The following is a 13896-nucleotide window of genomic DNA, read 5'->3' as shown; positions in this document are numbered from 1 at the left end:
AACATATCTTTGGCTCCATACCCCTTAGACTTAAAATCTTCTTGGTTATTTTTCCTTCCAAGTAAGACTCGCAAGTTGGAAAGATTTTCACTACCAATGGACCCAAGAGTTCATTAGTTATAATCCTTTGAATCCTACTCAAGTTAATATAACCTAGCCTTAGATCCCAAAAATATGATTGGTTCATTTCCGAAGGTTGTTTTCTCTTAAAGTTAGAAGATGCGTTATTAATTTTCATTTATTGCATTGTGGGAGTTATTGGATTATAAATTGTCAACCAACATACCAGAACAGATAACTTCTCTATTTTTCTTGATAACAAGTTTGTTATCAAAATAGACAGAATATCTATTCTTTGATAGTTTAGAAATTGAAATCAAGTTCTTTCTAAACTTGGTATGTAAAGACAATTTTTCTCAAAATCCACTTTTTATTCCTATCATAGGATAAACATCTCCCACTGCAACAGCTGCTACTTTTGCAGTAGTGCCCATATAGACGGTGATTTCCCCTTCATATAGTTGTCGGGTTTCCTGGAACCCCTGCAATAAATTGCAGACATGATCAGTGGTTCCTGTATCTACACACCAGGTACTAGTAGATAACTCCACTAAACATGTAATAACTAATGAATAAAATACACCTTTATTGTTCTTAGTTCTAAGAAGACAATCCACCTTAATGTCCAAGTCTTATTTCTAATTATTATAATTGGGACCACTAAGTCTATCCTATAGTATAACAGCTAGGGGATTGACCAACATTTTAAATCCTAAGAATCATAAAAATATTTGGTCAAGACTAACACCTTAAAATCCCCATGAATTTTGTATGTCACGATAGTGTGGGCGTATACAAAATCAAAGAGGAGATTTTATCCATTAATTTTATTATCTCGTCAACTTGACTTTATGACAAATAAAATTAATAGTTGGTTTATCTCTGATCAAATATTTGGTCAAAACTTTGAATTTAAACTAATATTGATTCCTCAAAACAATATCATTTAAATTCACCAACAACTCAAACACCGTGAATTTTGCATGCCACGATAGTGTGGACGTATACAAAATTGAACATTTGTAAGAGGAGGGTTATACCCATTAATAACCTTGTCATCCTATCTTTATGACAAATAAAATTACCTCAAACACCATGAATATTGTATGTCACGATAGTGTGGACGTATACAAAATCTCAACATTTGTAAGAGGGGGGGTTTAATTTTATTATCTTGTCAACCTATCTTTATGACAAATTAATAGTTGGTTTTCCTTTGGTCATACAAATAATAGCAGTGACTCCGATGGGGAGGATACTATTAGACGTGCCTAAGTGTATACCATTACTTGACACTTAGTCCATTAATAAGATTGTGCCCCTTCCGATGGGGAAGATCACACGCTCTTGATTAATTTCCTATAGTCATCCAAAATGGAAGTTTGATCTAGTGATCCTCAAACAAACTCTTCCGATATGGAGGGAGGCACTCAGAGCCAACGCGTAAGTTAGTTTGCATCACTTACAAACCAGTAATGGAAACCGTGGGATTTATTTACTAATCCCTCTCCCACTTAGTTATTTAAGGTGATGAATTTTTAACCTATGCTAGCATACATCACATGCATATAAACATCCCAGTAAATAAAAGCAATAAATTTGGAAATTAATTTTCCAACTATTATGGCATTTTCTATTACTGTCTTCAGTATGCTTCAACCCTAGCTGCTGCCATCTTTAGTCACCACCATCGGGTCGAGTTGTCGCATCTATCTTGCTTCTTATTCCGCTGGTCCTCCAATAGCACCACGCCTCATAAAGATACGATCCGCGATAAATATAGAATTTTACATATATCGATCCTATATTCTATAAAGGAATGTACATATATTCTAGATCGAACAAAAAAGTAAAACTCTAAAAATAATACAGCTCCTGCTGTATTTAATACATACAATCATGCACACAAAATAATACCCTTGACATGTCCAAGGGTCCAATCACACACAATATCTAAATATCATAATAGTTAGAGTCTGCAACCACAAAGTTAGCACATCCTACTATTATCCTGCCTAAATTATGTATGATATGTACATAATTAATTTGAAAACCAAAACACACAGAGGCAAACCCTAGCTTTGATACCAATTATTGGTTAGTCCTAGGAAAATTATACTGGTTCCACTGTACAAAAATTTTGTACAAGTGTCGAACCTTTCCTTAAATAACCTATTGTGTTCTTTAGAAGTTAAATTCGGAATCACAGACGGAACTTAATATCATTGATTCCAATTTTAACTTATCTATTCTTAATGGTTTAGATTTGAATCGCAAGTGGAACTTAACAATGTTGATTCAAATCCACCTATGTTATTAATTCCATTAAATATTAATTTCCAAAATTGGCTTCTAGGACTGCATGACGAGACACATGGCCTTCTTGGATATTGGAGCAACCACCACCGCCTAGACAAAGCCTTTTAAGGAAAGCTAATATTTAATTTCCTTAAATAACTCTAGGTTAACCAAAAAGAACAATCGAATCACAAATTCAAAAAACAAAGAAAACACAAACTCGAAAAATAAATTCGAAAAACTAGATCTAATGTCTCTTGTGTTTGGAATTCTTACAAAAAGAAATAACTAGCATGATGCGGAAAATAATTGCTAATTATACCTTCTCTTTATATGCTAATGACCTCGAGATCTTCTGCCGTATTCCTCGCCTCGCCTTGGACGTCGTGTGAGCGACGATCCTCCAAGATGAACACCACCCAAAAGCTTTCTTCCTCTTCCTCTAAAATCCGGCCACCACCACCACCAAGGAGAAGAGAGCAAAGGGAAAGGGAGAAAAGAGAGGGTCGGCCACACCAAGAGAACCACCAAGCTAGAGAATAAGAATTGTGTCTCATGAGGCCTCCTCACCCCTTCTTTTATATTACTTGCCCAAGGCAAATAAGGGAAGAATTTTTACAAAAATTAAAATCTTCCTCTAGTTTTTCCTTTTTCCTTTTTATTTTTCATTTTCTTTCCTCTTGATCACAATCACCAAATCAATGGTTGATTTGATTTAATCTTGGCCGACCCCTTGCTTGGGCACCAAGCAAGGGTGGCCGACCACTTATAGGAAGAAATACTTTTTTTTTTATAAAATTTTACAAGAAGAAATTCTCTTATAAAATTTTACAAGCTCTCTTTCCTAAAGTGGATGTTAAAAAGGAAAGTTTTAAAAATTAAAACCATATTTTAAAATTTAAAATTTCTCTTCAAAAATTTTCTTTTTTAACATGAATAGAAAATTTTAATTTTTAAAACTTCTCTTCCTTTTTTTTTTCTAAAAACCATGAGGATGGTTAAAAAAGGAAGTTTTAAAACTTTTAAAACTCTCTATTAAACCATGTGACCTAATTCAAATAAGGAAAGTTTTTAAAATTAAAATCTCTCTTTTAAAATTTATAGTTTTCTATAAAGAGAAGATTTTAAAAAATTCAAAAACACCCCTCCTTGTTTGAATTATTGTGGCCGGCCCTTTAAGAGGAGATGTGGTCGGCCATTGCTTGGTCACCAAGCAATGGACCGGCCCCCTTCTTTGACACCAAGATGGGCCTTACATTTGGATGGACTTGAGGCTTTAATAAGGCTACGACAGGGACCTAGAGGAGAAATTGGTTTTGGCCTTCCGATGAGCTTAAGTATCTCGTGTTCGCCCCAAACACACAACTCAAGCTCATCGATAATAACTCATTCCACTAGAGAGTTATTATCGCACTACCGCACCAATCCCAAATTACATTATGGGCTCCTTCTTATCATGAGTGTGTTAGTCTCCCTGTGTTTAAGATAACGAATGCCCACTAATTAAGTAAGTTACTGACAACTCACTTAATTAATATGTAGCTCCAAGAGTAGTACCACTCAACTTCATTGTCATGTCGGACTAAGTCCACCTGCAGGGTTTAACATGACAATCCTTAAGAGGTCCTCTTGGGGACATTCTCAACTTAGATAACTAGGACACAGATTCCTTCTATAAACAACAACACACACTATAAGTAATATCATTTCCCAACTTATCGGGCCTATTGATTTATCGAGCTAAATCTCACCCTTTGATAAGTTAAAGAAATAAATATTAAATATATGTGCTTGTCTTTATATTAGGATTAAGAGCACACACTTCCATAATAACTAAGGTCTGGTTCTTTTATTTAGTCAGTACAAAAAGAACTTACCTAAAATGGTCCTACTCAATACACTTAGAGTGTACCAGTGAAATTTATTAGTCAAGATAAACTAATACTTAATTACACTACGACTATTCTAATGGTTTGTTCCTTTCCATCTTACGCGAACAACTGTTTATAATTTATAAAGAGCCGATGACATGATCTTCTGTGTGTGACACCACACACCATGTTATCTACTTTATAAATTAATTGAACAACTATATTTAACAAATAAATATAGACATTTGACCAATGTGATTCTTTTATTTCAAAAATAAATGTTTATAAAAGCTAGGATTTTAGTATACACTCTAACACTTATAGTAACCCTAGGTTTAACCATTAAGAACAATCGAATCACAAGATCAAAAAAAACAAAAGAAACACAAACTCGAATCATAAATTCGAAAACCTAGAATCATTAGCCTCTTGTATTTGGTATTTCAAGATCTAAACAAAAAGATGAACTAGTTGTGATACGGAAACTAATAACTAGTTATACCTTTTGTAGCTTATAGACCTCACGATCTTCTGTTGTATTCCTCTTCCTATCTCGGATGTCGTGTGGGCGATGATCTACCGAGACGAGAATCCACCCAAGCTTCCTTCTTCTCCAAGCAAGTTTTGGCCACCACCAATCTTCAAGAGATGAAGAACTTTTGGCCACCAACCAAGCTCCAAGGGATGTTAAGAAACAAAGTCTCCTTTCTCTACTTCTTCTTCAAGCAAAGTCCGGCCACCAACAAGCTCCTTGAGAGTTGATGACGTCGGCCACCGAAGAAGAAGAAAAGGAGGAGAGGAAGAAGATGAGGGTCGGCCACCACAAGGAAGAGAATAGTGGAATACTAAATCATATATTGTTATGAGGTGAGACACCTCTACCCTCTCTTTTATATTCCTTGGTCTTGGCAAATAAGGAAAGTTTTAATAAAAACTTCCTTATTTTCCTTGCCAATGGAAGGAAAATTTAATTGATAAAAATTTCCTTTTCTTCTATGGATGTGGCCGGCCATATCAAATTCTCCAAGGAAGGAAAGTTTTAAACACAAAATTAAAACTTTCTAATTTGTTTTCAAAAATTTTAAAATAAAAATTTCTCTTTTTAAAACTTCTCTTCATGGTTGGTTATAAAAGGAAACTTTTATAAATTAAAATATCTCTATTAAAACATGTGGATAATTTAAAAAAGGAATGTTTTATCTAAAATTAAAATCTTCCTTTTAACTACAAATAAGGAAAGATATCAAAGCTTTCTCTTAATCTTTTGGAGAAAGCTATAAAAGGAAAGATTTAATTTTAAAACTCTCTTTTAAAATCATGAGGATGGTTATAAAAAAAGAAAGTTTTATAAAAAATTAAAATCTTCCTTTTAACTACAAATAAGGAAAGATATCAAACATTTCTCTTAATCTTTTGTAGAAAACTATAAAAGGAAAGATTTAAATTTTAAACTCATTTTTAAAACCATGGCTTCCACATAAGAAAAGATTTTTAAAAAATAAAATCCTTTTAATTTATTGTGGTCGACCACCTAAGCTTGTGTTAAAGCTAGGCCGGCCACACTTTAACCCATCCAAGCCATGTCTTGGCCTGCCCTTGCTTGGGCTCCAAGCTTGGCTTGGCCGCCCACCTAAGGATGGGTAAGAAGGTGGGTATAGGTGGGTATAAGACTTTATAAATAAGAGGCTATGACAGGGACCGAGAGGAGAAATTGGTTTTGGTCTCCCGATGAACTTAAGTTTCCCGTGTTCGCCCCAAATACCCAACTCGAGTTCATCAATAATATCTCATTCCACTAAAGAGTTATTATTAAACTACCGCGCCAATCCCATATTACTATATGGGCTCCTTCTTATCATGAGTGTGTTAGTCTCCCTGTGTTTAAGATATAGAATGCCCACTAATTAAATGAGTTACTGACAACTCACTTAATTAATATCTAGCTTCAAGAGTAGTACCACTCATCTTCATTGTCATGTTGGACTAAGTCCACCTGCAGGGTTTACATGACAATCCTTATGAGCTCCTCAAGGGGACATCATCAACCTAGATTACTAGGGCACAATTTCATTCTATAATCAACAACACACCATATAAATAATATCATTTCCCAACTTATCGGGCATATTGATTTATCGAACTAAATCACACCCTTTGATAAATTAAAGAAATGAATATTGAGTATATATGCTTGTTATTATATCATGATTAAGAGCACACGCTTCCATAATAACAAAGGTATAAAAAGAACTTACCTTAAATGGTCCTACTCAATACACTCATAGTGTACTAGTATAATTTTATAGTCAAGATAAATTAATACCAAATTACACTATGACTATTCCAATGGTTTGTTTCTATCTATCTTAGTCGTGAGCTATTGTTTATAATTTATAAAGAATTGATAACATGATCTTCTATGTGTGACACCACACACCATGTTATCTACAATATAAATTAATTGAACAACTACACTTAGCATATAAATGTAGACATTAGACCAATGTGATTCTTTATTTCATAATAAAAGTTTACAAAAAGTTAGGCTTTTAGTATACACTCTAACAATCTCCCACTTATACTAAAAGACTATGCTGCCATAAATGCTGCCATACATCTGATTCTCATTCCTTCATCATGTCCATCAAAAGCTCTTGCCTTAAGGGCCTTAGTGAAAGAATCTTCCGGTTATCATTTGATAATCTAGGCGACAACAACTTCTCCTTGTTATACGATGTCTCGTATTGGGTGATACTTGCGCTCTATGTCTTTACTTGCCTTATGTGCTCGTGGTTCCTTCGAGTTTGCTACTGCACCACTTATTATTACAATACATTGTAATAATTTTGGGCAAACCAGGAATCACATCTAAGTCTATCATGAAGTCTCTGAGCCATACAACTTCTATGACTGCCTCAGAGGCTGCCGCATACTTAGCTTCCATGGTGGAGTCCGAAAAGCATCTATGTTTATCACTCCTCTATTGTAATGACTTTACCTCCTAAAGTAAACACAAAACCCGAGGTCAACTTACTATTGTTCCTATCAGATTGGAAGTCAGAATCCGTGTAACCCACAGGGAGCAGATCATCTGCTTGGTATACCAGCATATAATCTCTAGTCCTTCTCAGGTACTTTAATATATGTTTTACGACAGTTCAATGTCCCTCTCCTGGATTACTTTGATATCTGCTAACCATGCCCACGGTAAAACAAATATCTGGTCTCGTGCACATCATAGCATACATTAGGCTTCCTATAGCTGAAACATAAGGAACTGCCTTCATCTCTTCTATCTCTTTTGATGTCTTCGGTGACATCTCCTTAGATAAAGATACTCCATGCCTTAAGGGTACAAAACCTTTCTTGGAGTCTTGCATGCACTACAACAAAAATATTAAAAGACAACGGTTAAAAACCGTTGTTGTAGGCCTTTAAAACTGTTGTAATTGGCAGTGTTGTTAAAAGTGGGGGGCTGCGACAACGGTTTTAAACCATTGTCTTTGAATGAAAAGACAACAGTTTTGCAACGGTTTTAAACCGTTGTCTTTTAATGAAAAGACAACGGTTTAAAATCGTTGTAATTTAGAGCATTTTTATGCCAGTTACAACCGTTTTTGGGGCTACGACACGGTTTTTAACCGTTGTCTTTGAGGGTGATAGACAACAATAACGATTTTAAACCATTGTCTTTTAAATTATTATCTTTTAATACCAATATATCATATTTCAATTTAAAATATAATAAAGAATCATAATCAAGAAAGAATATTCCCCACATCAATATCATTCAAAATGTTAGTTATACAAGAATTACAATCACAAAAGAAGAAACATATCTCATCAAATAAAATTTATCCCAATACAAATAAATAAATAAACTTTATTTACAACTAATGAACAATAGCCAAAAGACTATTTCATGATGATTCAGTCACTGCCTATTTCATGATCTGAACTGCTGCAACAAAGTTCTTCTAGTTGAGCTGGATCTCTACCCTGCTGGCTACTGCAGCTACAGGATGCTGATCCCTTATCAAGTGCTACCTCAGTTTGAGTACGACTCATGGTAGCCTGGCTCGAAGATTCCTCTAATCTGAGAGTCTGCATGGGGTGAATGACTGAATCATCATGGTTCAATGTCAAGTGAGGCGTGGAACCATGACCATTTGGATTTTCCATCGAGGGCAGTAACCATCTCATCCAATCCTCTCGTCTTCTAATTTTCTCTGCTTGTAGATGATTGCAAGAACAGGTTTTGAAGAAAAATACCAAGATGAATTATTTAAGAAACATAACTGATAAGAGTAGAATCAAGAGGGGAAAAGATGGGGGTGAAGTACATGTATTTCAAGTTCTGTCGAATCTCTTAGAGCATTCAATATCACCGCTATGCTCGTTGTCACCCTTTTGACCTACATATTATTGTGATGTGTTAGGAAGTAGAGGCAGTTAAATTTTTTGAACATGGAATTACTCCTGATATCCATAATCACATGGATTACTCACCATGTTAAAGGTAGCAATCAATGAGATAGGAACCCAACCTTGATCATCCATCTTGCCACGAAGAAAAATGTCCTTACAGAGATTATCCATGCTACAGCAGAAACAATTTAAATTATTAACTACCTAAAAAAATTACCATACAGATATTAAGGTACCTAAAATAGTATTCAATATCTGCTGCTTCAATCTCAGTTTCTGATTGTCAACCAGAGAATGAATCTTGATTGTGGAAGGATAAAATCCGTTGTCTTTTAACAGTTTTTAACAGTGGGGAAATTAATAATACCTTAATCCAATGATAGGATTGCTGAACTAGTTTTTCACTTTTGTTCTAAACACCAAGAAAAGCTGGAGACTATAAATGCAAGAAGAATGAAGTTTTAAAATGAAAGATTTCATTTTGGTATTTTGTTTCTCTTCTTCCAAAATCATCGGATAGCATGAGCTGCTCCAATAGAAAAATCAAGCAGAAAACATTATGCCATGCAAGAGAAATCAAAAATAAAAACAAGAAATAAATTTCATACTTAAAACTAGAAGGCATTGTTTCCTTTATTACTTTCTACCAAAAATAAAAACAAGAAATAAAAGTCCAATCTTTCTACCCTTTTGATAAGGTACTAGGAGATCAACAACCTGTTGATATCAAAAGAAAGACACTATTATATATATGAAAAAACTTATTCTGAAAGAATAATAAACACATATATATTTTTACAACAATTACCTGAATAAGTACATCATACAAAAGGTATTAGTTGTGAGATGAGTTACTTGAATGTTGCATGGCTGCAAGTAGAAGTCAAATTCAGTAGGATGACATATCTTAGAATTGACAACAGTCCTTGGAATTTCAAGGATGGAAAGCTCCATTGAAAAAACAAGGTTTGAAAAAAATATAATAGAATTGTCCTAAAAATGATGCATTCATGCTATCAACTAAACTAACCAGACAATATGTTTCCACTCTTATCAACAAATTGGTGGTCACCGTGATTGTTAGCAAACAGTCTAGTGTGATGCCATTTTTGGACCACCATAAAAGTCACTGGAGGTTGATAGTTTGGTTCTAGAGAGGCACAGGTCTGAAACACAAATGGAGTGTTGAGTACAAAAACACTGAAACAAGAATCGTAGTACAAATGATTGAAAAATTTACTTTTCTGATCGCATCTAATTCATATAGTAGAACTTGATGGAATTGACCCTCGCTCACTCCATCCCTGAATGTATAACTTGCTATATTAATCTAAACAATCAAGTATTTTTTAAGTTTTCCAAAGATTCATAGCTGTAGAATATAATCCGTTGAGATTGGACGGTATGACTCTTTCAAATCTGACAGTTTCCTTATAGAACTGTTTCTTCCTAATGGCATTAGCTAGCAGTGACCTGTCAATAAAAACAAACATAAAATTACAAACAAAGCATAACAAACACATAAGATGAGTGAGAACTCCAATAGTTCAGAAACACGATTGATAAACCTATAATTTAGAATGTAGAATGCAATCAGAATAACAATCCATCAGAAAAAGGTTATATCTACTATATGATGAATGAAAGAAAAAAAAAATACAATGTGCACACACACATGGGAAAATGTCATGTTAGCATGTAATAAAATATAAGTTATCCAACAAGGAAACAAAGAAGATTTACTACACCTTTGCATATGAAAATGAAAAAAATATAGTCTACGCTGCAAATGAAAAAATATGAGAGTTATCAGAATTGAATCTGGCCAAAACTTTGAATCATTTCAAGCTCAGATAAGTAATGCTGATGCACTTACAGCACCTGAATAGCAAGCTTGATAGATGGAATCTTCAAACAAAAAGGTAGCTTTTGGGAGAAGTCCAATGCGATTATATCAACCTATTATAGAGTAATCAGGTAAAAAGGTAACCAACAACAATTTCACTGCATTATTTATTAGATTTCAATGTAAAAGGTATATATAAAAAGTCACAAACACAAAAATTATGAATTGGATTAAAAGAAGAGAAAAAAAGCTTTGTCAAGTTAAGAAAAAAAGGTATTTATTTAGATCTAAAGTTGCAGCAAATAATTCTTCATGTTAGGAGCTATTGTTGATCATAAATAACGCTCTAACTTATGTGCATGATGTTCCTTGAATTATGCACAAAGAGATCCAACCTGGTGTATCCTTTATAGATAAAGTGATTACTTGTCCTCTAATGTACATTATGTGGATTCATTCATAATGGACATTCCAATGGTGACAACTAAATTTCTCATCGAAAACAACTTTTGTAGCTCATTCCTACAAAGGAAAGGAATATTTTTTTTCTTCTAAAAGATAATGTGACATTATCAATAAGATGCTACTTTACATGCAAGGACAACTTTTGTAGCTCAGTCCTATGAGGCAAAGGATTTTTTTTTTCTTCTAAAAGACAATATGATATTATCTATAAGATGCAACTTTACATGCATGTTTTATAGTGGCTCTCCTACATGGAGATATCCATGTAAGACTACAGCTTGGAGCTAGATCCTCTTACAAATATTCACTAAAAAACAAGGTAACTAAGCTCAACCATTTATCATCCCAATTGCATCCCTGTTTCAAATCTAGAGTGCGCTCTAGGTAAGATTAAAAGGTAGCAAAGTCTAAGATCTGGTTCACTCTCCACTTGTCAATGAAAACTTAACGCATAAAAATGTTTTAACTTTAAAAAACACCTGAGTAACCACATAGTATATCAATTCTAAGATGCAAACCCAGTTTAATTCTTTTTTCTTTTTATTTTATAGAACATGAGTGAGACTCCATTTGTAATAGAACATTTCTTTTTTCTGTTAAATTCTTATCAACTCAAATAAGGTATCATGGATCTAATCTTAACACTACGTGTTGACTAAAATTTACCTCCAGTTGTTCTTGTAGCTGTCTTTGTACCTCAATTTGCATTTGAAGTGCTTCATTTATCTGAATAGGCTTGAAATGGCGCTCTTTTAGTTGTAGATTTTTTATTATTATTATGATCAGATTAAATGAGTGTTGATGTTCTCTTACTTGGGCTGGGGAACAATATTTGTATTGGTAACGGCTGATATATTATTATTACCTTCATCTGTCATTTCTGCTGCTAGCTGACAACCTACAACTGCAGCATTATGTATTAGCTTGCAAGCTCATTATGTTTGATAAATTTGGATTTGCTCTTACCACTCTTAGTACTTCCCATGTTTGCTTGAGGTTGAAGATTTTTGCTGAGTCTGTACTTCTGCAATTCAACAAGAGAAGCATAGTCTTCAAATATAAAAATGAATAAAGAAAAGTTAAGGAAGAAGAATTAAGGAATTAGTTAGTCAGGACCTGAAGATGGCTTTTTAGGTGATACACTGTCAGTCCAGGAACGCCCATGAGTCTCATGACTGCTTTTGGTGTTGCCTCTGCATTACACTTAAGCAAGTTAGTTTGCTATCATGCAAAGTATGTTGCCTTGGCTCTATATATATTTTTCTTGTATACTTACTGTCTGCTCCGCCAAGTTGATTAACTGCTTCTATGAATTTATCATGGAGTTCAGGTGTCCACTTCAACCTTGGCTTTGCATCAGTTGATAGCACTAGTCCCGATTCGTCTGGAATGCTCCCCCATTGTTGCAATAACAAATGCCTCTCTGGAGGAAATGCTTCCCTAGAAGAAACGACGTTGTTGTGGCCTTGATGATACACCTTCTGCTTGGTAAGAAATAGTATGCACATCAATCATCAAATAGAAGCAAAGATTTCCCTTTTCCTTTTTCTTACCTTATCTATTGTTGCCTTTGTTTCAGGTAATCCTATGCACATCAGATCTTTGAGTAGTTGAAACTTGTCGCTTTAGATTCATCTACTTCTTATTTCTGGAATGCCAGGACATGCACATCTATGATCTATCATTTTCCCAAAGGCTCATCTACTTCTCTTGCAGCTGAAGGATGGTACAAAACTCTTTATAAGCCAGCTGCAAAAGAGAATTTGGAATTATTTGAATAAAGCAGTTAAGTCGATCCGATCTTCAGAGAACAAAAAGAGATATTGTCCTTCCTTTAATATGGACCGTGTGCTGGAGCTTTAGTTTTCAATTCATGAAGTGAAAGTTTGCACTCATTCTGCAGAAGAAACTTTTTCATGGAACAACTTTAACTAGTTGCATCACATGTGCAGGAGAATAGATCCATAAATATCCATTCGCTTTCATAAAAGGCCTACTAAAGAAAAAAGAAGCATATACTTGTGAAGAGAATTTTTAAACTTGAAGAGAAAAATAATGGCCTTAGTAATCCATCAAATAATGTCTTCTTTTTTTGTTTCTTTGTTTTTGTTGTTTAATGGAGAGGTCGTCGAACTCACCGAGAAGACGAAGTCGAAGCCTTTCTCCAGCACCAGGCGCAGGAAATCAAGCCGCGCCCACATCATGTCTAAGTATTTGGGCGAGTTGAACACCTTCTCAGCGGAGAAGTCTACCCTCTCGACCTTGAAGTCTAAGCAGTGTCGGTGCACGACGACGCACCGCTCGTATGCCTTGTCGTCCATGGCGACGATGACCAGGTGGTTCAGCAGCTCTCTTGTCCCGTCCCGATGCGGAAGCTCTCCAGGAACACGTCCAGTACAGATCCGGGCGTGGACCAGAACACATTCAAGGAGGTTATTATCATCGCATTGTCCGCGGTAGCAGCTGCTTTCAGGACCCTCTCCAACCTCATTTCCTGGCTTTTCTGTCATCGCAGTATCACCATTTCGTCGGAACCCTAAAAAAGTATCTTTCTTTTCTGGGAGGGAAAAAAATAGAGGCAACACTCACTGTCACATCCCGCAGAACAGCAGGAGCAGAGCTCGCCGGTTCATACTGCAGCTCCGACGGGGGATATAAACTCGGAGGCGGAACGGAAGCCGCCAGCTGCTGCTTCGGGATGACAGGATAAGCATGGATGAAATAGACTCGGCGGGAGGTCGAGGAAATGAAAACCACAGGCGCGGTGGCACTGTAGAGGAGGGTGATCGAAAGGGCGACAACCCCCACAAAGAGCAAGGGAAAGAAATATGGCTAGGGTTCGGGAACGTGAAGGGGAAAACAGGGCGCCGAAAAGATATTCAAGGAGGGAAAGTAAAACTGCGCGCGAGGAGAAAAAAAGACCAAAGT

General features: G+C 35.3%; 2 protein-coding genes and 1 long non-coding RNA gene across 4 annotated transcripts; all 3 read right to left on the bottom strand.

Annotated features, from left to right (window-relative positions):
* Nucleotides 1-8188: 8188 nt before the first annotated feature.
* LOC121990320 lies at nt 8189-10127 on the bottom strand. The gene is made up of 6 exons (XR_006114547.1): nt 9898-10127; nt 9466-9823; nt 8894-9374; nt 8739-8829; nt 8573-8644; nt 8189-8458 (listed from the first exon to the last, which is right to left on the bottom strand). It is a non-coding gene; the product is annotated as an uncharacterized LOC121990320 (long non-coding RNA).
* Nucleotides 10128-11584: 1457 nt separating this feature from the next.
* Nucleotides 11585-12771, bottom strand: LOC121990319 (myb-related protein 2-like). Of its 2 annotated transcripts, none has more exons than XM_042544475.1 (6): nt 12522-12771; nt 12245-12449; nt 12085-12161; nt 11935-11992; nt 11782-11872; nt 11585-11704 (listed from the first exon to the last, which is right to left on the bottom strand). In XM_042544475.1, the coding sequence occupies exons 1-6, from the start codon at nt 12561-12563 to the stop codon at nt 11593-11595; spliced, it is 585 nt and encodes a 194-aa protein (XP_042400409.1). In that variant the 5' UTR covers nt 12564-12771; the 3' UTR covers nt 11585-11592. The 2 variants fall into 2 exon arrangements, with proteins under 2 accessions (XP_042400409.1, XP_042400410.1); XM_042544476.1 differs by having other exon boundaries at nt 11585-11694.
* Nucleotides 12772-12819: 48 nt separating this feature from the next.
* LOC121990318 (uncharacterized protein At4g15970-like) lies at nt 12820-13685 on the bottom strand. Its single transcript, XM_042544474.1, has 2 exons — nt 13107-13685; nt 12820-12961 (listed from the first exon to the last, which is right to left on the bottom strand). Exons 1-2 carry the CDS (start codon nt 13476-13478, stop codon nt 12896-12898), a joined length of 438 nt encoding a protein of 145 aa, XP_042400408.1. The 5' UTR covers nt 13479-13685; the 3' UTR covers nt 12820-12895.
* Nucleotides 13686-13896: the final 211 nt, after the last annotated feature.

This window comes from Zingiber officinale, chromosome 6B, assembly GCF_018446385.1.
Source record: "Zingiber officinale cultivar Zhangliang chromosome 6B, Zo_v1.1, whole genome shotgun sequence".
NCBI lineage: Eukaryota > Viridiplantae > Streptophyta > Magnoliopsida > Zingiberales > Zingiberaceae > Zingiber > Zingiber officinale.
This window is presented reverse-complemented; position numbering and strand designations above follow the sequence as displayed.